Source organism: Heliconius melpomene, chromosome 7, assembly GCF_056956725.1.
Source record: "Heliconius melpomene rosina isolate 202511_hmr_F chromosome 7, ASM5695672v1, whole genome shotgun sequence".
NCBI lineage: Eukaryota > Metazoa > Arthropoda > Insecta > Lepidoptera > Nymphalidae > Heliconius > Heliconius melpomene.
The window spans coordinates 27,501-49,899 of NC_140395.1; the positions used below are offsets into that span (position 1 = coordinate 27,501).

General features: G+C 34.4%; 2 protein-coding genes, 1 long non-coding RNA gene and 1 other non-coding gene across 5 annotated transcripts in view; 1 reads left to right on the plus strand and 3 right to left on the minus strand.

Moving 5' to 3' along the window:
• Positions 1-114, plus strand: part of LOC146537099 (uncharacterized) — a 1,535-nt gene extending 1,421 nt beyond the window's left edge. Inside the window, exon 3 of the long non-coding RNA XR_014878146.1 lies at positions 1-114. This exon is cut by the window's left edge and continues 472 nt beyond it. This is a non-coding gene — a long non-coding RNA (uncharacterized LOC146537099).
• Positions 115-2,147: 2,033 nt separating this feature from the next.
• Positions 2,148-9,375, minus strand: LOC146537100 (uncharacterized). 2 transcript variants are annotated; one of them, XM_085188858.1, is made up of 8 exons: positions 9,194-9,375; positions 8,946-9,079; positions 7,806-8,049; positions 7,135-7,267; positions 6,749-6,851; positions 5,968-6,111; positions 5,274-5,422; positions 2,148-2,349 (listed from the first exon to the last, which is right to left on the minus strand). In XM_085188858.1, the coding sequence occupies exons 1-8, from the start codon at positions 9,207-9,209 to the stop codon at positions 2,346-2,348; spliced, it is 927 nt and encodes a 308-aa protein (XP_085044984.1). In that variant the 5' UTR covers positions 9,210-9,375; the 3' UTR covers positions 2,148-2,345. The 2 variants fall into 2 exon arrangements, with proteins under 2 accessions (XP_085044984.1, XP_085044983.1); XM_085188857.1 differs by lacking the exon at positions 2,148-2,349 and having other exon boundaries at positions 5,195-5,422.
• Positions 9,376-10,104: 729 nt separating this feature from the next.
• On the minus strand, positions 10,105-21,485 carry Non1 (nucleolar GTP-binding protein 1). Its single transcript, XM_085188848.1, has 15 exons — positions 21,327-21,485; positions 21,089-21,241; positions 20,648-20,769; positions 18,782-18,917; positions 18,434-18,535; positions 18,034-18,126; positions 16,655-16,804; positions 16,140-16,297; positions 15,491-15,632; positions 14,816-14,996; positions 13,487-13,596; positions 11,851-11,969; positions 11,110-11,243; positions 10,543-10,733; positions 10,105-10,317 (listed from the first exon to the last, which is right to left on the minus strand). Exons 1-15 carry the CDS (start codon positions 21,372-21,374, stop codon positions 10,162-10,164), a joined length of 1,995 nt encoding a protein of 664 aa, XP_085044974.1. The 5' UTR covers positions 21,375-21,485; the 3' UTR covers positions 10,105-10,161.
• Positions 14,040-14,175, minus strand: LOC146537102 (small nucleolar RNA SNORA16B/SNORA16A family). Its single transcript, XR_014878175.1, has one exon. It is a non-coding gene; the product is annotated as a small nucleolar RNA SNORA16B/SNORA16A family (small nucleolar RNA).
• Positions 21,486-22,399: the final 914 nt, after the last annotated feature.

Here is a 22,399-nt window from a genome sequence, read left to right on the forward strand (position 1 = left end):
CTATTGAGATAGGTTATAGAAATACTAAAATAAAAAGAGCACTACTGAAGGGGTTACGCAATATTTTCAAAACATTATCCATGTCCGTTGTATAATAAAATTATTTAAAACGTTCGGAGTTTTTTTCATTTAAGTACTAAGCTTAAATAAAAACCCCGAAGCATGTTTTAATATTATTCTGAGTCCTTACTGTTTTCGTCTTCGTAAGTAAATGTTCAAAAATAATTGATGAATTAAATAAGCGATAAGATTAGAAATATGAAAATAAAAGGTCGCTCGAGTTTATTCGTTTACATTTCTGTTACTGCAATCTTGTTTCATTTTCTTGTTCATTCTGCCTCTGTCCACGACTGTTAAACAGCACATGCAACTAGTATCTAAAAAAGCCAATGCGGTCGATAGTATCAAAACTATCGATTGTCAAAAGGGTACAATAGTATCGATAGTATTTCATTTGTCCTATAGTATTGTACCCTTTTGAACTATCGATAAGTCCTTCTATCGGACACAACACAACACTACTTGCTATATGGATTAGTTCTATTCAGCATCGTATTCTAATTTTTCTGCATTAAAAGAGTATGTTATTATCAATTTTGTTTTGGAACTAGAATTGTTTCTAAAAAAATTTAATATACATATGATGTGTATAACTGAGCACTGGATCTCGAAATGTAATACAGTAAATATTGAAAATTATAAATTGTCAAGTTCGTTCGTTAGAGAGAAGGCCATCCGCGGCAGTTCGCTTATATTAGTAAGAAATGATATACGTTGTAAATCGCGACCAGATATAGTAGCTCTCTCTGACGAACGCTCCATTGAATTGTCCTGCGTTGAATTCAATAGACATATTATAGTACGCGTGTATCGACCCCCCTCAGGTACTTTTGAAGTATTTAAATAAATAATAATCTTTATTTCGAAATATCACATACAAATGATTACACTGAGAACTCCCGGTAAGTGGTCAGAAGACATTTGTGCAGGGCCGGTTTTAGCACTACCGGCGCCCGGCGCCCCCTAACTACATTTCAATAATATACAAAACAGGGAATGAGTACAACGAAATAATCATGTATTTAAAAAAAAATGACAAAAACTAATAAAATTTCACTTCTTCTAGCCTTTCTATCTGCGAACTCTTTTATTAGGCATTCAAAGTCTATGTTTTCTGCAATTTATTTTCAGTTGATAAATATTTCAATGACGATGATTTTAATTTTTTGTTTTTAGATATCAAAGACAACGGTGACTTCGTTTTTTTTTTTTAAATCTTAGACCATTTTAAGACATCTTTGCGCAAAGCGCCCTAAACGGGCGCCCGGCGCCCCTGGGCGGTCGCCCAGGCTCGCTCTACCCTAACGCCGCTAGTGCACTTGTGTTGGGAGTATCTCGCAACTCCCATATCGGACACCAGCTCGTTATTGTACATAATACCTACGGTATCCTAAGGTGGTGGATTGAAAGGAAATACAGCAGTGTGTGTGAGTATGTGTTGTGTATGAGTAATTATTTATATATATATATATATATATATATATATATATATATATATATATATATGTGTGAGTTTGTGTGTGAAGAAAAAATGGAGGATGTTCTGAATAATTTGGGTTCGAATAGTAAATTTTTAATCGTATGTGGAGACTTTAATATAGATATAATACAGGTGAGATCATTAAGCCTTCGTCTTCTAAACTTATTTAAATCTTTTAATTTGTTTAATATTTTCTCTGAACCAACTCGTATAACGAATACGTCCGCTACTTGTATAGATAATGTTTTTTGTCATTGTGAGCTCGGATCATTGTGGTCCAATGTTTTCGGTAATAGATAAAAGTCGCAGAACGTAAACAAATATCAATAGACCAATTACTGAAAATAAAACTAATCTTTTTAATAATAGAGTGAGTGAAAAAATTGCAAACTTAGAAATAACCGGATTAGATCCGAATCAGCTATATTGTAAAGTTTTTAATTTACTCTCAACAGAGTTTAATAACATTTTTAAAGTTAAATTTTTAAGTACAATTGGCCCAAAAGTTGAACTATAGGTGGGTGTTTTTTTATTGATAACTTAGATTAGTTGTTAAGTATAATATATCCAAGAATCAAAATAAATTAAAGAAATAAAACTGCAGTAAAAGTTTTGATATTACCTATATTATTTTTGTTGTTTATTAAATTACAAAGAGATCGCATCTCTACAGCATTCAATTTTCGTTTATTCCTCTTCTGTAATGCCCACATCTCGCTGCCGTATAACAGCGTCGGTGTCAACACTGCATGTGCATTGTGTACGGCCAAACGCGCAGCTGTGCTGACGTTTTGTAACATGTAACTTATCTGTGGTTTAAACATATACTTATTCTATAACATTTTTAGATTTTATTAAAAATAAATAATAACAAGGTAAGCGAAAAAAAGGGGGCGTCTCGAGTGATGGCGTCGGTCGTATTGTGTTGAATTGTTTACAATGCTTTAGCTATTTTAATTGTTTTCTTAAAGAGTGAAGTTTTAAGTGTAAAATAATATTGGGATACATATATAAATATACGTGCAACGCATAATTGAATCATACAAATTGATTGGAGGACGGTGGGTGCGCTGTTACCGGCAGCAATAAGCCTTTCTACATCCATTCTCTACTGAACATATTTCCCAAATATACCTCTTCATTCACTTGTTCTAATATCTTACCATTCGCCGTGATATTGCATTTCTTCCTTCCTTTATTTCTTTCAAATACCTTTGTCTTATTCTCATTCAAACTTAAACCATTATTTCCACCTGCATACAGCAGGCAATTCACATTTAAGTCACCTGCTTTCACTTCCAATTCACTTTGTTTCACTCTGAAGACAATTAACCCTTAAATGCATCTTATATCGAAATCGATACTCTGTGTTTCTTTAAAGTTATCATGTTTTTTTACATGGAAATAATTATTCGTGTCAACAAAAACCATCGACAGACATACAATAAAAAATAAAATAGTGACAGCATGTCATTCGTCCCGCCAAATTTACGAATATGAAAGTATTTTGGTGTGTACTAGTACATTTACGATTTTGATACAAAGTCAATAACTTCGATCAGCTTTCTTCGTGAATATTTTTAAAACTACTGTGTTTGAAAAATATTACCGACAAGGTATGTATTTCAATCGTGCTCTCCTTTTACTATATCTAAAATATTTTTACAAAAATTGACACTTTTGGCAAGATTTTTCTTTGTATCGAAATTGATACATTATGCAATAACGGTGAGTAAAATTGTTATTTCCTAATACTATAAATTATTTTGTAAAAATATTTATAAACTATTTATTTGCTTTGCTTTGCTCATTTTTTCTGGAGTTGGGCTATCTATGGTGTGGTGCATAGTTGTTTTTATTTATCTAGTCATGGATTCAAGGGAAATCGAGAAATACCTGCGGCAGCTAGAAAATGGTGAACTGTCTTCAGATGGAGAGGAATCTGATTATGATGATCTAGATTATTACCCTACTCGTGACGCTTTGGAAGCTGAGTTAGAAGGGAACATTGAAAATGGCGTCGAAGTAGACGAGGTTATCATTGACATCACGCAAGGCCTATCTACAAGTACAGATGTGCGCCACGAAGATAGGACATGAAACAATATATGCTAAATAAATAAATAAATGGGGGTTCAAACTCTTCGTGATGTGTAGCCTGCACGGATATGCTTACAGATTTATGATCTACTCTGGCAAGGCGGACTCAGATACATTGCCAGGTGAGCCCGATCTAGGACCAATTGCTCAGACAGTCATCAAATTAGCGAGAATTATTCCAAGACGTCAAAATTACATAGTTCATTTTGACAACTATTATACTTCTATCCCACTTATGGCGTATTTAGCAGGGGAAGAAATTCACACCTTAGGTACTGTTCAGAGGAATAGACTCGGAAAAGAATGCAAACTAATGACCAAGGAACAATTATTGAAGCAGGCTCGTGGAACCTATGAAGTGAATAGGACTAGTGTAAATGGCGTAGATATAACAGCAGTAGCCTGGATGGATAATAAACCAGTCACCCTAGCTTCTACTTATGTGGGGGTAAGCCCTGTGGGTCAAATTCAAAGGTATGATAAAAAGGAAAAGAAAAAAGTAACCATTGCTTGTCCCAACTTGGTAAAGGAATATAACGCACACATGGGAAGAGTTGACCTAATGGACTCATATTTGGGTAGGTACCGAATCAGGATGAAAAGCCGCAAGTGGTATATGAGAATTTTTTACCATCTACTGGATCTCTCTGTAATAAACGCCTGGGTACTTTACAAGAAGGTTGCCACGGAAAAAGGTGAAAGCCCCAAGAATATATTGAAACTTGCAGATTTCCGAGCCGAACTGGCAGATACACTGTGTAAATTCTCTCCTCCTACTAGAAGTCGTCCGGCCAGTATTGAAGATACTCCAAGAGCCAAAAAATACGAGAGGGAGTGATTTGTCAGCAAAAACCTCCAAGAGAACTTCGTCTTGATGGTTTTGGTCATGACCAGAAAAGAGGGGACAGTAGGAAGTGATGCATAATACCTGGATGCGATTTATTAAGTATAATATATTGTAGTAAGTGTAAAGTGTATCTATGTTAAAAAAAAGTAAAAACTGTTGTAGTTTATTTCATAACTGTGCTGATTTTTAGAAGAGTATTCTGTTTCTTGAATACTATTACAAGTCTATAAAAGTAACCTAAATGCATAATGTATCGAAATCGATACATCATATTTTTTGAAAAAATAAACATTATTATATTTCACTAATTTTTTTAAATTATTTTTCTCTTTATCTAGACCTGGTAACCTATCATATATATTTATTGCATGTTTTAAAAAAGTTTCATGCATTTAAGGATTAAGAATACATTGCGGAATTTTATTATATACACGTAACACGTCTACTAGAGCCCATAATAGTTTTTTTTTATTTAATTCTTGCTTACACTACAGATTTATGGTCCGTACCTTTTGTCACCTTATACATTTCTTTTTTTTTAGATATTACTTAGAACTAGACTTATGTTATTAAGAGAGTCCAGTTATTAATTTCAGTTGCCACTTGCTAACCTTGTAACTAAATTTAACTTAATTGAGTACACCCCCATAATAGGTTTATTAACATTGTACATGTTGTCGGACAAACAGAATATTATAAAATACAAATTTTATTTTAACAATACATATTTAATCGTTAAAAAAATGTTATTGAATAATACTTAATTTTAAAAGTCACAGATCATACACATCTACAGAACTGTCACTGTTGCTGTCACTCTGGTGCGCGTACACGGGCCTCTCGTCCCTGATGGGAGTAACAAGCACTTCATATTTCTTCACGGATATCTCTTGTTCTCCGTAAGGGATGTAGCAGCAATGGTGTGAGGGTTGTATCTATAAAAAACGCAGTGAAAAGGACTATATAGTTATGTACATTTTCAGTAGAAACCCCGATTAATCAGGATAGATAAACCAATTTCGATTAATATAGAGTAATGGCTTAATTTTCGTTATATAGATGATTTACAATTGATTAAATGTATTTACTTATAAAATTAAAAATGTACAATTAGACATTTTAGGCCGGCATGGATTGATAGACAGTCAACGCGACGAATTGTAGGTTCGATTTCCTCAGTAAACGAAATATTACATATTTTCATTTCCATGATCTAGCAACAAGATATATAAAGAGACACACAACAACAAGATAGATAAAGCGCGTCTTTGAGTTCCACCACTCAACATGCAATGAATGGGGGAAAACAAAAGTGCCTTAATGGCAACAGAGTGTGTTAACACTAGCTTTCCATATTGCATCTGTCTACCCTGCTATATATGGGACACAGCGTGAATTTACAAAAATGACAAGGTTACATGTTCTTTGAACAAAATGGAATAAATAGATAGTTGATATTGTGTATGAAGATAGAGTCTACCTTCCCGGGTATGAGGTGTCCGTCCCTGCGCGCGCGGCCCACGTACAGCACCTCCCCGTCCTCGGAGCGCCCCCCCGCCACCGCGCCCGCGGGCACCCGCCCCCCGCGCGACCCCGCCCACGTGCAGTTGTGGCCGCACAGTATCTAATAGCAATATATTGTAGAGGTATTGCACAAGTCTTAATGTTATTTATAGACCAATTGTTAACACGCTATATCAGCGCCATGAATTTATTCGCTACGAATGCAATTGTGAAATGATGTTTACTATTGTTTTGTAGCGTATAAATAACCAAATTAAATATACAATAAATGAGTTGAATATGAAGTGTCGTATCATTAATATCGTCGTAATACCGTAGCCCACAATATCATTGTTTAAATAACTACTTGCCAGTTATTACAAGAAGCCTGTCACGCCCCAATTTACGAGACATTAGAAAAGATTGTGTTTTCAGCTAAGAGGCCGTAGCGGCCGTATCGTGCGAATGTAAGCTTCGATTCTCACTCTGGTAATGGAGGAAAGCGCGGCATTGAGTCCCACCACTCAACACGCAATGCCTCAAGAATTAGGCGAAAAATGGGGAATGGAGCATCTTAGTGGGGCGTTACACACACACACACACACACAGCCAGCCATACAGACACATACACAGAATATGTGTATGTAAAATATAATCGCTGTACAATTATAAAAGTATTGACAATATAAAAGACAGACAAATATTATTATTAGTATTATAATGAGTATTATATAGAGTGCTATAATCAGTAGCAATACCTGTATATCGACTCCCTCGTGGGTCTCGCCCCCCCACGGCAACATGCCCACGCCCACGCTGGGCGTGAACTTGCCGGGCGTGAGGGCCCGTCTGTGTTCCGCTCTTAAAAAATAATTTTGAAATAATCTTTAATAAATTGACTTTTCATGTAGTTTTTTCTATCTTCACGTTGTATTCCGCACATACAGATTGATACATACAGAGGAACAGATTGCATGTTAGATAACAAGCGGAACTCAACGATGCGACCTCAGCCTTTTAACTTGAAGCTGGCACTGCTACTTATGTAAACTTATCTAACTCAAGGCTCTACTTCAACAGTTGCTATTTTCAATATATATCTTTTCAATAATAGAGTGACCTTACTAATTACTATTATATTTACCTCATGATGTAGAGGTCTTCGTTCTCAAAGCCCCCGAGCACGGCGTCGTCCGGCACCTGTTCTTCAGGCGACACCCAGTGAGGTTCACCTCCAGGAAAATGCTTTAGCGGCAAGTTGATTATTACTGCTGGCACTAGGGAGACATCATAAATATGTTTTGTAAACTTAACTTTACTTTTGTCACAGAGTAGGCAGAGGGAACATGGGAACTTAGTTTAATTCCCCACTAAGATCCCTATTCCGTTTCCCGTTTTCCGACGAATTCTTGAGGTATTTTGCGTGTGAAGTAGCGGAACTCAACGCCGCAATTTTTATTTGTTACCACAATGAAGAAATGAAAATATACAATATTTCATTCAACGAATTTTGAATTGAAACACAATTTAACACAACCGTTGCACGTTTTTGCTCCTGCGCCATAACGGCTTTGGTGAAATGTATTTCCACTATTTATTTCATATAGGGGTAGGTAGGTAGGCAGATAGAACCTAATGTCAACACTACATTCTTCAACCTTCATCCAAATTAATTGTGCTTTGAATCATAGAACTCAATACTGTGTTTTATCTTGGCAGAACAAAGAAATAAGAATAAAGAAAGGAATGTGCAACATTAGTTTTTTTGCCAGAATTGAATGAAACTAAAAGATAATAAAATAAAATTGAACTTACAATAACACTTCCATTCTGCCCAACTTCGGTCATTGTTCACATAAAATGTAATATATTTCAAATGCTTTGTAGCACCGTCTAGTCTCAGATATTCCTTAGTGTGTCTGCCGACAGCCACAGCATCATTTCTCCATGAAATCCAAAATTCTTTATATTCTTCTCCTGAAAGAAGATTTCGAATATTTTGAGACACATCGGCCCCTCCTTCCTTTTCTATAGAACAACTTCCATGTTTCAGTTTAATCTAAAAAAGAATAATACAAAATTGTGAATTATAATCAATATAATATTTTATATAATCCTTTTCAACTGAGAAATCTAACAACATATCTAAGCAAAACAACTGTAAACCAGCAAATATTTTAAAAATCATAAATTTTAATTCTATTATGATATAAGACGCTACCAAATAAATCTGTTACACTTTTATTATAAGTATAGATTATCCAAAAATCTATAGAAAATATTATACTCAATAGAAAATATTTATTGGTCATTAGAGCCTGCTTGTGGATTCTAATCCCACTCAAGGAAATCAAATATTTATATTTTCATTTCTTCATTCTGGTGTAGAGGCAAAATGTAGCATTGTTTCCAGTCACTCAAAACACAATGCCTCCAAAATTTTATAGAAATGGGGAATAGAATATTTTAACACTAGGTTCCCTCTGCCTGCCCTGCCGTATGCGGAATATAAAGTGAAGTTGACTCATATATTTTTTATTTATTAATGCTATTTTCTCAAAAGTTATAGTATAAGTAGTTGTTCATTTTATTTTATTATTTATTTTAGCTTCTCACTGTAGCACATAGCAGATTAGACAGAGGGAATCTGGGAAGCTAGTGTTAAGACACTTCATTCCTTTCCACAACACCTCTGTTTCCCATTCTCTGATGAGTTTCATTGCATGTTCAGTGAAGGACACTCAACGGCACACCTTGCCTGATTAGCAGAGCGAAAAATACAAAATATTTAATATTTTATTATCTCCAGTACTCGACAACTTGTGTCCATACTACATGACTCGCCTTAATGATTAGTTATAAATTATAAAAACAGATAAAGTTGTTTCATATCTGCCCAACATAATTACTTATTCTTTTATTTACTTAAAATACATCAATAATATTTCTCAATACCGTATAATCACTCCATTTGTGAGGGTTTGTGCTGAGGCCTACTTCCGCATCCCACGACGCCTTTACTTGAAAGTTTATTGCATTACCGGTTACTTTATAATACAACTGCTGACGTTGTGGCCATGTCGTAAACTCTAAATCACAAAAAATATATAAAAATTTCACAGCAAACATACATTTAACGTTGAAGTATTATTAAATATAGGTATTTATTAAGTATAGGTATTTCAATTATATTTATTATTTACCTTTCAAAAGAGCCATATTTTATTATATTTATATTGTATAATTGTAATATATTGACACATTTAAGAGCTTATTCAATTATAAGGCAAAGTAATGGATTTAGTGAATCATAATTTTTCTTATTTATACCTTCGATACCTTCGATTAGTCACAAATTGTTGTAAACAAATAACATTATTGACTGTCACTGTCACTGTCATTGTGACACATGAGCTGGCGGCGCCGGCTTCTGCAAAACTGTGCATCGGTAACGTCTTCATGGGAAGTTACTTATTTAAATGGCACGCTCGGAACACCAGATTTAAAGAACCATACCATACCATACTTATTTAAATACTCTATTTTCATTATTTATGTTTAAGCTTACTAAAAAATAATATTGCATATTATTCTTTCCATTTTGAATCAATAGTCGTCACTGGAGGTGGCTTAAAATTATAATTAGTCTCGTTTTCTTAATAGTTTCATTTCAGTTCTTAATTTATGGTGCTTCGAGCGTGTCAGTTCAGCACCAATCACTTGGCCAATGTCACTTTGTATGGAGAACACACGAAGGAGATTAGAAACAGTTTATTTTCAATGACAAGCCCTTCGTGATTTTCCACACGCTTATTGTGACAATGTCGCTAAACTGGCAACACTTACATTTATATATCCTACTGTGTGCGGGATACTGCGTGACGCAATTTTTTTTTTATTTTATTGTTATATACAATAAAATAAAAAATTCGTCACTCAGGAGAATGTGTTACTTTTTTATAACCCCATTTGGGCAAGACGAACTCGGGAAACCTAAATATGGAATGTCTTGAATTTGGACTGAAAGTGCAGGACATTACGTTCCCGCTATTCTAATTAAATAGCTTGTAAACCTAAAAATTAGTCTGCCTAGTACAAATATTAAAACAAACAATTCTAAGTATAATTTTATTATGATTTAAAGGTATTTCCAGCATATTTTTCATATTATCTACCGCCGGTCCGTCTTTCCGACGCCCCTCTTGCCGGCGTACAAGTGTTTCGGTTTCTTGGTCCCTATGAAGCGGTCCGCTTCTCCCTTCAGACCCATTTTCTTTGTTTTCTTGCTGATGGCAATGTGCGCCATGTTCTTCGCCTTCTTTTGCATCTGAAATTATGGAAAGTATAATTTTATATAATATTATTATGATTTAATGAACTGTTTGTAATGTCAATTAATTAGTCTTTTTAATTGTATAGTCCTATAATATATGTTTATGTTGGTTATTGCTAATACAAGCTACTAATGTGTATTATTTTTTTATATATGAATTTAAACAAAATCATAATAAATGTATTATCATCTCATTCTATGATCTATTTGTCTACTCACAACGCCATCCTTGACCCCCATGTGGTCTCTGGCGGGGCGGCTGACGGAGCGCCCCCGGCCCTCGGAGGCCACGCGCGCCCTCTTGGCAGCCGGCCCGGCCTCCGCCCCCGCCGCTAGAGAGCGCGAGCGCGAGCGCGAGCGCGGTCTCGAGCGTGTGAAGTGGGCCTCTTGTGTGTCCGACATGTCCACGCCTGGGAATGCAACAATAGGGACATTCAATTCACTACATATTATTATGACGTTGGCATATTGCCGTCGTGGCGCAGTGACACAGCGTGTGATTGTAATCGGTTGTGGATTGGTTTCCCACTCAAAAGTTAATAAATTATTTAATTTTTAACAATTAACCCTATGTTTTCTATATCTATACTGTACGATGGACTAGCCGTGGCCGCCCTGAAGTCAGCGGTAGATGGCTGCGCAGATTGAATTGTAAGTTTTTTCCTAGTTTTGATTATTTCCTTCCTAAGTGCCACTGAACTGTTAAGAAAGTCTAACTCCAAGGCCTAGGCCTAGGCCTAGACTCGTCACCCGCCCTTTCTTTCTATATATATGTGGACACATTACCTAATTTCTCCATCTCGTCTCGCAACTGCGCGGTGGTCCTGTCCTTGGCTCTGGCGCGCGAGGTGCGCGGCATCACGGGCTTGGTGGACTGCTTCACGAGCCGCGACGAGTCCTTAAGCACCGCCTTCTTGTTGCTGGAAATAAAATAACAATCATTAATTCCTACTTATATTATAAATGTAAAAGATTGTGTGGATGAGTGTTTGTTCAACTTTAACGAAAAAATTAAGGAGCAGATTTAAATGAAATTTCATAGTAATACAGCTTCGACATCAGGATAACACAATATTACAATAAGATAACAGACGAAGCCGCGTTTGGATCGCTAATAATATATGTATGTGACCCGGGTGATGCACTCTGCACATGTTCAGCATTAAAATGCGACCTTAGAGTCGAAGGTTCAATTTCGGCCTCGTTTTGACTGATATTATGTATGAAACATAATAACTCAGCTTCGATCGGGCCTTAATATTATATAAATAATCATTATTTTTAAGATTAAAAAATATAAGTAGACATAAATTTAAAAAAAAAGAGATATTTTCTTGCTATTTAATATCATATTTGCATGAAAAAAACATAAAAATGTAAAAAAGATTTCTCACATTAAAGTAAAAACAAAAAATATTTCCAAAAATAACAGGTTCAAACCCAGTAACAAAAAATATACTAAAATTTAATTTCTCATAATATCTAATGTCTCTTAAAATTTCTTAAAAATAAATATATAAACGGTACCGTATTTGTATGGCCAGCTGTCTTATCTCTTTCATGGTCTCGTCTAGCTCTATCTTGGGCACCGCGTACACTCCGCCAGCCTCGCGGAGTTCCTCGTCCTTTTCTAGTTCCGAAAGTTTCTGTGGAAATACGAAATAAATAATGTTTACTAACAATAAGCGAATATTGAAATATATTTTTTAAATGTTATTCCATACTTAGGAAAGAAAAATATTTATTAAGAAAATTTCACGAACTGATATTTGATGTTAAAAAATGTATACTTTTTCTTAATAAGTATTATTGAAATACATATTTTTGTCAGTGTCACGCTGTTCCCGTAATCCCGCTAATCTCAGAATCGGCTTAAATGATTTAGATGTGGTTTTCACCATTGGATTCTGGCAAGCTTCCGAAAACATATAGGGTTTATTTTATTACAATTGGTTCAAAAATAAAAAAGGTATGTCAATTTATAGTACTTAATTCGACAAATTTGCTAATTGCTATAACAGTACAGCAATTTGTAGCTAAACAAAATAAAATAAATTCTCAAAAGACTTAATTTACTCGATGAGGCCGTCGTGGAGCAGTGGCACAAGTATGTGAATTTAAACACAACCGTTGTGGGTTCACTTCCCACTCGGGGAAATTAATTACAATATTTAAATATTTTTTTATTGTAGATAGGCAAGCAAACATTTGTCCGCTATCTCACCTGGTGGTAAGTGACGATGCGAACGATGGTGGAGCACGCTTACTTAATGGAGCACAAAGTGTTCGTTCTCCACTCGACAAAATTATACTTTTATATTTCCATTTTCTTTGCTCTGGTGTCGAGGCATAGCGTGGCGTTGAGTTACACGCAATGCTTCCAGAATTCGACGGTGCGTGGGGAACAGTGTCGTAACACTAGGTTCAACTGCGTACCCTGCTGTGTGCGGGATACAGCGCGATACTGATTTAATTTGTTTTGATTTAGTATTGTCATTTCTCCGCTTTGGTAATAAGGCAATGCGTGGTTTTGAGTTGGCAGAATTAAATGTGAAAAAGAAATCAATTTCCAAAACACTTAAATTATGATTTATTTAAAGCGTTATGCAAACTAAGATAATTAATCTATTTAAGGGGTTTTGTACCTCAAAAAGAAAAAAACGGAACCCTTATAGGGTCACTTTTTTGCCCGTCTTAGAAGACCATTGTAATTCTGATATCAGATATTCAGGATTACAGGTTTTTGCAGCTCAGAAATTAAGCTTCTAATATAACGCTATCAAAAGGTATGAGCAATTAAACATCTTTTTTGCTTCATTTTGTTTGAAGTTTACCGATCATAGTAGTACTTTTCATAGACTTAAGTTCATTTTCTTTGCCGCATTGTCAAAACCTATGAGGTATTTCCCAATCACAATCCTGAAATTGGTGCAGACTCCTCTATTGACGAGTCCGACTCGCGCTTGGACGGTTTTTCCTTAAATACACTTAACATAGATAGCATTCATATATTTCAAGTGGGCATAGCCACAAGGGGGCCGCTAGTATGTAATAAACTAACAAAAAACCATGTGTCTGTACTTCTGTAGTGTAATAGTAAATAGTAAAAATCACAATAAAAGTCAGTAAATAATAGAAAAAGACGGATAAACCAGCCACTAACATCAAATATCTCAGGATCGATGTAATCAGCGATGTTGTGTCCCTCCCAGAACTCGGGTATGGGGTCGTGTCGTTCCTCCTCCGCTATCTCACTATAGTTCTTTTGTAGATCTGTAGAAACGAAAAGGAATATAAATGTAAATAACTCATTCCTCCCAACGGGAATCGAACCCACAACCGTCGCACTTACAATTTAAGTTTATGAAATTGTAACTCATTTCTCTCTCATTTTTTATCTGTGAATTTTTGCACGCAATCTCAGAAATAGTTTTTTTAAATGTGTAATCGTCACTATTGTATTGTGGCAAGTGTTCCTCAATATTTGGTGTCTGTTTTATTTGTTTCAATAAAATTGCTACAATTTTTTTTATTAATAAGAAAAACAAAATGAATAGAATTGCTATGTGCTTAAATAGGCTGTGACTTTAGTTTTGAATATATAGGTATTGTCTTTAAAGTTAGAATGTTATCAGAACACGAAAGTAATTCAGATTTGTAAATAAATAATAATATACTTTAAGCGGGCGAAGCTGCGAGGACTCGTTAGTAATAATATATGTATTTAACCCGGGTGATGCACTCTATACATGTTTAGCACTAGAATGCGACCTTAGAGTCAAAAGTTCGATTTCGGCCTCGTTTTGACTGACATTATGTAAGGAACATAACTCAGCTTCGATCGGGCCTTATGAGTTTAAATATATAACATAATATAGATATGGCCTCTATAAATATATATAGAGGCCGTCGTGGCGCAGCGGCACAAGGATGTGACTGCAACGCGACGGTTGTGGGTTCGATCCCCACTCGAGGAAGTGAAATATTTATTTACGTTTATATTTCCATTTCTTCGCTCTGGTGTCGGCGCGGCTTTGAGTTCTGCCACTCAACTCGCAATGCCTCCAGAATTCGGCAAAAAGTGGGGAACAGAGTGTCTTAACACTAGGTTCCCTCTGCCTACCCTGCTATGTGCGTAATGTCAAAAAGCTTGTTTGGTAGAACAGCATATTCTACTAAATCTCAGAATCTACTGGGTTGAATAACGAAATTCTTTTTGTGTAGAATAGTGGATTGCTTACAAGTTGCACTGTTTATTAAAACTGTTAAACAAACTATGTAAAAATAATTAAAGATAAATAATATGAGGTATTTCCTAGCTTTATTTCTAAGTTAAGAATTAATTTATAAAGTAATTGTATTTGTAATGAAAAAAAAATTTTTTTTAAGCTGCTCTATGGCTTTTCTGCATATTGCAGAGAAGCCATAGAGAAGCTGATGTAGTCCCCAAGTGGGAATCGAACCCACAACATGGTAAAACAACTGCTCTCACCTAATACATAGTCATCTCCCATTTCCACCTCGATCTCCCTCTCCAATTTCCTCTTTCGGCTCTCCCTCTGCTCCTTGAGCTCTTTCTTGGCCAACACCGCAGGCGGTATGACGGGCGGGCGATGCTTAGCGTCGCGCGGTGCAGGCAGCGCGACGTGCAGGCGGTTGAGGATACCATCCACCTGTGCAAGCAACAAGACAGAACTATGATGGCGCAGTCCGACAGTATCTGTAAATACCATATGGTTGTGTATTCGATCCTCAAACTACTTTAATTTTTCTGCACTGAAGAAACAAAATGCAGTGTTCTTCATCGAATACATGTACGAATCCGTAGTTGTCGGTTCCAAGTCTATGTAAATAAAACTTATGACACTAGTAAAAAAAACCAGCCAAGTGAATGTCAGACTTGCACACAAAGGGTTCCAATACATTTTTTACAAAAACCCTAAAAAATCATGTCTGTTGTATGGGAGCCTCCTTAAATATTTATATAGTAGTAGCAACAGAAATGCATCATCTACAAAAATTTCATATGTCAAATATGAGATACACATGAGATACAGCCTGGTGACAGACAGACAGCAGTCTTAATAATAAAATCCCCATAAAAATTTTAGAGTTTAGGGTTTTCACTCTTTAGATAAGGGGCCTTAAAAATGAACCCTTTAAGTACCTTCTTAGTTCGCATTTTCTCAGTGACTCTGTGTCCGAGGAGTCTCTCGCAGGCCTCCATCTTGGCCTCCTGCACGCCCTCCTCCGTCATGGTCGACATGCGCAGGACGGGCACCGTTTTCAGTTCAGAGTTCGTATCCGCACTGGAAGAATAATTGTATAAGAAAATATAATTTAGAAATATATTATTATATATAAATAAATATGTAATAACATATTTTAGGCGTAGTCGCGCAGTGGTACAGGAGTATGTGCGCATAAATGGTTGTGGGTTTGATTTCAACTTGATTTTCGTATCCTGGTCCAAAAAAAATCCTTTAGTTTTGGAATTATTTGTAATATCATACAGATGTATCTATTATTTATCTAGAACTATTTTAATACACATTTTAGTTTTTTTTATTTTATTCAATTTTTTTTTCAATGCCAAATTGTCAATGGTGGAATGGTGCAATTTCCACTTGGGGGAATGATTTTATTCCTTTCATGTACATAATTAAAAATACAAACCTCGTCGTTCAGTTTTGTCACTCATAACGCAATGTCTTAAAAATTGTACAGTGTGTGGGGAATGAAGTGCCTTACCACAAGGTTTGTCTGTCAAACAAGGGAGATAGCGTAAAGCTAACACAAATAATAAAAAAACTAACTTAACAATATTCCCTTTAGAGCATTTCGCCTCTAACTGTTCAATGAGGATTCTTTTCTCCGGCACCAACTGTTCTGGCGTGACGACGTCCATCTTGTTTAATATTACTAAGAGAGGCTTGTTGGCGAATAACGGCTTTATACTCTCGAAGAGGGATATCTGAAATTAATTTAGATTTATTTCCAAAGCTTCTGCTTCTCAAGGTTCTATGGTCTTAGAAATTACACACTTTAAAATTAAATTTCAAAGAGTTACTACAAAACATAAATAATTGTCTTTTTTACAATTTTAAAGTGTCATTCCACACTTAGGAAAGAAAAATGAAACCAATAGTAATTTGATTTAATAAAAACCTATAGTAATTTGTACGTAGCGGGATATGAACCCACCTCTGACTAACTAAGCCATGTTACACCTACACTACATTTAAACACTCACACATATGCAAAGCTCAGCTTGGACCTCTCAGATTACACATATGTTCTAAAACCCTTTAATATTTTCTAAAGTCCTCACCTGCTCTTCAATACTGTGTCCGCACTGCTCTGATGGATCTATGAAGTACAGCACTGCAGCCCTCAAATGTGCTAATGCTGTAACTGCTTGCATTTCTATAACATTACGTTCCTCGAGAGGATGGTCGAGAATACCAGGCGTGTCGATTACCTGGGAACAATAGAAAAGATATAAAAAAAATATCTTCATATTTTTTTACAGTACTTGAACTGGTGACCATAGTCACTACCCTAAGTGCTCTATAATCCACACCACACATTCCGATAAGTAAATAAAATACAGGCAAGAGACAGGAGAGAGACGAAAATACATTTTTTGGTTTTTAATCAGGTACATTCGTATTAAATTATACAAAATATAAATTTCTTATCAGTGAGATATCATATTTTTTTCATAAGTTAAATAATAATAAAATAAGCATAATTTAAACACAAAAAAAATACTTTTAATGTATTTTAAAAATTTTAAATGCTCTTTTATCTATCTACTAGCGGACGCGCGCAGCTTCGCTTGCTTATTTAGGGGTGAATTCCTATAAACCACGTAACATTTCCAATTTTATAACAATTTTATAAAAATCGGTGGCGATTTAAAGATTTTTCCATACAAACTTTCAACCCCTTATTTGCACCCTCAGAGGGAGAACTCTAGAAAACCATGAAACATGTATTCAATTAAATACTTTTAAAAGCCTGAATTTCAAATTTTATAACAATTGGTGCCAATTTAAAAAAAAATCTATACAAACTTTCAACCCCTTATTTGCACCCTTGGGAGGAGAACTCTAGAAAACGATGAAACATGTGTTCAATTAAATACTTTTAAGAGTCTGAATTTCAAATTTTATAAAAATCGGAAATTCGAAAATTTCAAAAATTTTCCATACAAATTTTCAACCTCTATTTCACCCCATTAGGGTTAAAAATTTTAAAAATCCCCTCTTAGTGGATGTCCAGATTACGAAAGTAAACATCTATCCAAATTTCACGTTTCTACCACCAGCGGTTACGGCTGTGCGTGCGTCTTACCTCAGTCAGTGAGGACAAGTCCTTTTATATATATTGTTAGAAATAATCAAATAATGACCATAGAGGTTATATAAGAACGACTTTAATTACTGGCTGGCACTTTTATGGGCTGTCAACAGCGACCGAAGGAAAAGGATCGCTAACGTCACTCTGCCCGATGGATTCTTGAGAACCAGATATTGTTATTAGACTGCTAGACCCTTTGGTTGTTTAATAATTATTTGAAGCCTTGTTTTAATTCATTACCTTTCCCACTTTATTTAATATTTTCAATAGTTTTCTAACAATATAGATAATATTTTTATCTATCCAGAGACTATAAATTTATGTATACACAGACTAGATGTTTACCTGCCATCTCAAATATTTATAATCTGTGTGTCCGACGTACAAACTCTTCGTAGTAAACGCGTACGGCTGTACCTCTACGTCTGCGCGTGTAATCTGAAATTAAAATATATATAACAAATAAATGCAAGTTAAAAAGAGAGTTCTGTACGCCTTGACCATTTTTTAAAAACTTCACTTTAAATAGACAGAAAAGTGATAATAAAAGAATTTCATTGTTTACAAAGGGCACCTAAGAGTTATGAGGTATTAACTTTATCCCTTCTTAGTGGATGTCCAGATTACGAAAATAAACATCAGTCCAAATCTTTTTTGACGCACAACAGTAACGGCTGTGCGTGCGTCTTACCTCAGTCAGTCGGAACATGTCCTTTCATATATATAGATTAATAATATTAATTACCTTATTTATAAAGCTGGACTTGCCCACATTGGGAAAGCCGCATATGATGATAGTCCTAGTATAGGGGTCTATTGATGGCAAACGGGCTAAATGTTGTCTAACCTATAATAGCAAAAAAAATAGATAAAAATTATTGTCCATACAACTGGTTTATTAATTAAAGACATTAGTCTTTGCAGAACAGTTGAAATATACATTATTTCTGAACTTAGTATTAAGATATTCTGTTACTCACAAATTATCCAATTTCCCATTTCATGTGGGTGTGGGATAACACAAGCTTAGAGACTCAACTCAGTGCCGCACTTTATCAAGCAATAAATCATTTTATATTATCAAAATGGTTACCTGTTCAAGATAAGTAAGGTTAGCCCCCTGTCTCTTCATGATGGTGGCCATTCGTCCAAGCGCAGCTCTTTTTAACTGCTTGCATCGATATAATGAATCACCAAACTTGAGAAGACGTACATAGTCCTTGGCTACACTGAAATTTTGAGAAAATCCTTAATTAGTTGTTGTCACATGTGCCTTTTTTTAAAGTAAACAACATGACATTGTCTAAATGTTTGTTTCGTGTTTAAGAGCCCTATTGAAAATAACGTAAGAATAAATTAAATATTCATAATTTTTTTTCATAATTCTCTTACATTAGTGTTGTAGAAAATATTTTATACAAAATTTAAAACATGTAAACTATCATACCAGAAATTGTCATGTTGCAGTGGGATTTTACCTAACTGTAAAAATGATGATTGTGGGCTCAATTCTCATAAGGGGGATGAATTAATTATTTTCACTTTCCAGGCTGTAAATAAAGTGCCATTGAGTCCCGTCACTGAATGTGTAACATCTCCAAATTGTGCAAAAGATACTTTGTTGAATGGAGGAACTACTGTACTTTGTCTACCAGAGATTCAAAATTAAAAAGATCATTACCCTAATTGGAAATTGATTCCATAACCACTTATGGCCTAATGGCCTGGTAAAGGAGACTAAAACTATTGTATACATTCTTGGGCCTAGAATGTAAAGAGTTGAAAATGGTATAATTTTCCCTCCCTGAAAATCTTGTCAATTTTGGCAATCTGAGAGCTGAGATATGAGATATTAGGTACAAATTAAGCTATGGGACAATTCCCACAGCGATCCATATCCATAGTGTGGCGGCTGTTAGATCCGTTCTCCATTGGGGAAGTAAAGATCATACAAAGAAGAAAACAAACAAACACTCAAAATGTATAGAAACAAGTTAAGCATAAAATGTAAAAATCATTAGAAAAGGTGTCAATGTCAATCAGCTGTCACATCTGTCATTTAAAATTGGTTTTAATTGATTTGTTTTCCATACAACGTGACATTGGCGAAATGAATTGTGCTCAACTGGCACGCTCGAAACGCCATATTTCGAGAAATCAATCAATTAATTTGAGTGTTTGTTTTTCAGTAAATAATTGATATTTTCTTTATCTATACTAATATAATAAAGCGGAAGAGTTTGTTTGAACGCTAAGATCTCAGGATCTACTGGTCCGATTTACTTTGTTTTTGTTTTGTATGATAGCTGCATTCTTCAGAATTGCTATAGGCTATATAACATTACATTACACATATAGACTAATATATTTTAAAGTACTTTCTAATTTGACATGCAATTTATTCTGCCATGTTAATAACAAACCTTCGTGTCGCTACGCAACCGTTACCGTGACATTTTCATATTCATCCTTATGAAAATAAATATAATAGTCACTTTTAGCATTTTATCTAGATTGAAATTATAGTTTACTGTATAACATACTAATAAATAATTAAGATGTCACTGATTCGAAACAACCTAGCCTACGGGCAGCACAGTATGACCAACGCAAAAATATTCTTATAGTTCAAGCAGGCGTAGCCGCATCCGGGTCCACTAGTTTATAGTATAATTATATGCACTAATAAGTGCATTAAAATACTTAAGACTTCATTAAAATGAATAAATATTTCATTTTCTTAGTACTACTGTAATGTATTATTTATATTGATTAAGGATCTAAAATTATTTTTCTCATTTTCTCCACTTTCAGATTGTCAATTGAGCTGATTTGTGGTATTCTAAAATTGAAAAAATTACAAATTTTTAGTTCATATTTCAATTCTTTACATTTGGGTTCACAATTTTTCTTCTTCTTTTTACCATATATATAGTTAATATTCTTATAATTTACTAACTTATCAATCAGGTGTCTGGCCGTGTTTAGTTGACCTAGACCAAGCTTGTAGTGGTCTTTGTCATACAGAACATTCATAAGATCAGCATAGAATGGATGGACATCATCTAGTTTTGGAAATTCCTATAAAATAACAGAAATTAAATAAAACTTTGGCAAAATAAGTGTTTTTTTAATATTATGCAATTCAACATATCACAATATTATGAAAAGAACATGAAATATGTTGACATATACTGATGAGCTTTAATCATATTGAATTATAATCTATTTGTTGAAATAATGTATTAAATAAATGATTTATCAACAAATTATATTATTGTAATAAATAGCTTGAATACAAAGCAAAATTTTTCGTCTAATCTCATGCGATGTTAATTATAATTATGCATATTTTATAATTTAGAATCATCTCAAGCATACTAAGGACAAAACGCATTACCTGTATAATCCGTGATAACCTATCGTGAAAATTCTGTTGTGTAAATTTCACTTTTCTTATGTAAAAGGCACGTATCCTTGTTATTTTATAATGTTTGTGGACAACTGTTGGAGTTTTCCTTTGTGTTTTTGATAGAATAATATCAATGAAGTCCTAAAAGTAATACAATATAAGGTTATATATAATTTGGAAAACATGATTTTCATTTGTAGTATAATTATCGAAATATACGGCTTACCTTCGCCGTGGGGACGACGGCTATCTTTTTGAAATTGTACAAACTCATTTTGTATTGTTTTCTAGCTATTTATCACATAAATAACTAATTTGTGAGTTCCACACGTAAACACGTGTGTATCACCCACTTAAAAAAGGATTTATTTATCTGTCAACCTTCTCGTGTCAACAGTGCTGCCAACCTCGGGAAGGCAAAAAACAGCATATGAAAACAGTAGAAAACGGTAAAATACAAGAAATTCATTAAAAATAATACAAAATAAAGAAAATCAAGTTAAAATGCAAATATCTAACCAAAATGTTATAAATGTTATTAAAATAATTAATTTTATCAATGTTTTCAATTTCGAGGCTTTCGACGTGAACGTCGAAAGCCTCGAAATTGACAGTAGTAAATTTTTAAGAGTTACGTACAAAAAAAACTTAATCTTTATATTATTTCGTTGTTCGTTTGTTTTTATGTCTCTCTAGACTGCCTATTTCAAGATCGAATATCGGATATGTTAAGCTAAAAATAATATCAAATAACCAGATTTACGGTCTCCTTGAGCTCAGAAAATGAAAAGTCAACGCAATCTAAAAATACGAGCAATTATGGTTTTGCTGCATTGTGTTTTGTATGAAATTCACCGCGTGCAAACTCTTTATGGTACTGTGAACTAACAATGACTACGAAATTTGACTAAAAGTGAAAATTTACAATACAAACGAAGGTATGAAATGAGTGCAAACTTATACATATTTGTCAACTTTAATAAGTAAAGTTCTTGTTGACCTACAACCATAATGATTTTTACGCATTTAAAAAAACAGCAGATATGAGGACTAAAACAGAAAACAGGGATAAGTCAAAACACAGTAGATCTACTGTTAAAACAGTACAAACAGGTTGGCAGCACTGTCAATCTCTCATCTCAACCTGTCAATCTCTTTTAATGTCACTCACATTATATTGTCAAAAAATATTTCTGTTCTGTACATTAAGCTTAAAAAAAACAATTGTGTAAACAATTTAATATGAAATTAAGACTTTTTATAAAAAATAAAATATTTTCAAACGCAGTTATTTAAAAG

Coding starts and splice junctions, on each gene's coding strand:
- LOC146537100 (XM_085188857.1), bottom strand. Junction 7,268..7,805: donor GGCAGAATGGAAGTGTTATT/GTAAGTTCAATT, acceptor ATGTCTCCCTAG/TGCCAGCAGTAATAATCAAC. Junction 6,852..7,134: donor GAAGACCTCTACATCATGAG/GTAAATATAATA, acceptor TTATTTTTTAAG/AGCGGAACACAGACGGGCCC.
- Non1 (XM_085188848.1), bottom strand. CDS start 21,374: ATGAGTTTGTACAATTTCAAAAAGATAGCCGTCGTCCCCACGGCGAAG. Junction 14,997..15,490: donor AGAAAATGCGAACTAAGAAG/GTACTTAAAGGG, acceptor TTGCTTGCACAG/GTGGATGGTATCCTCAACCG. Junction 11,244..11,850: donor CAGCTGGCCATACAAATACG/GTACCGTTTATA, acceptor TTTTATTTCCAG/CAACAAGAAGGCGGTGCTTA.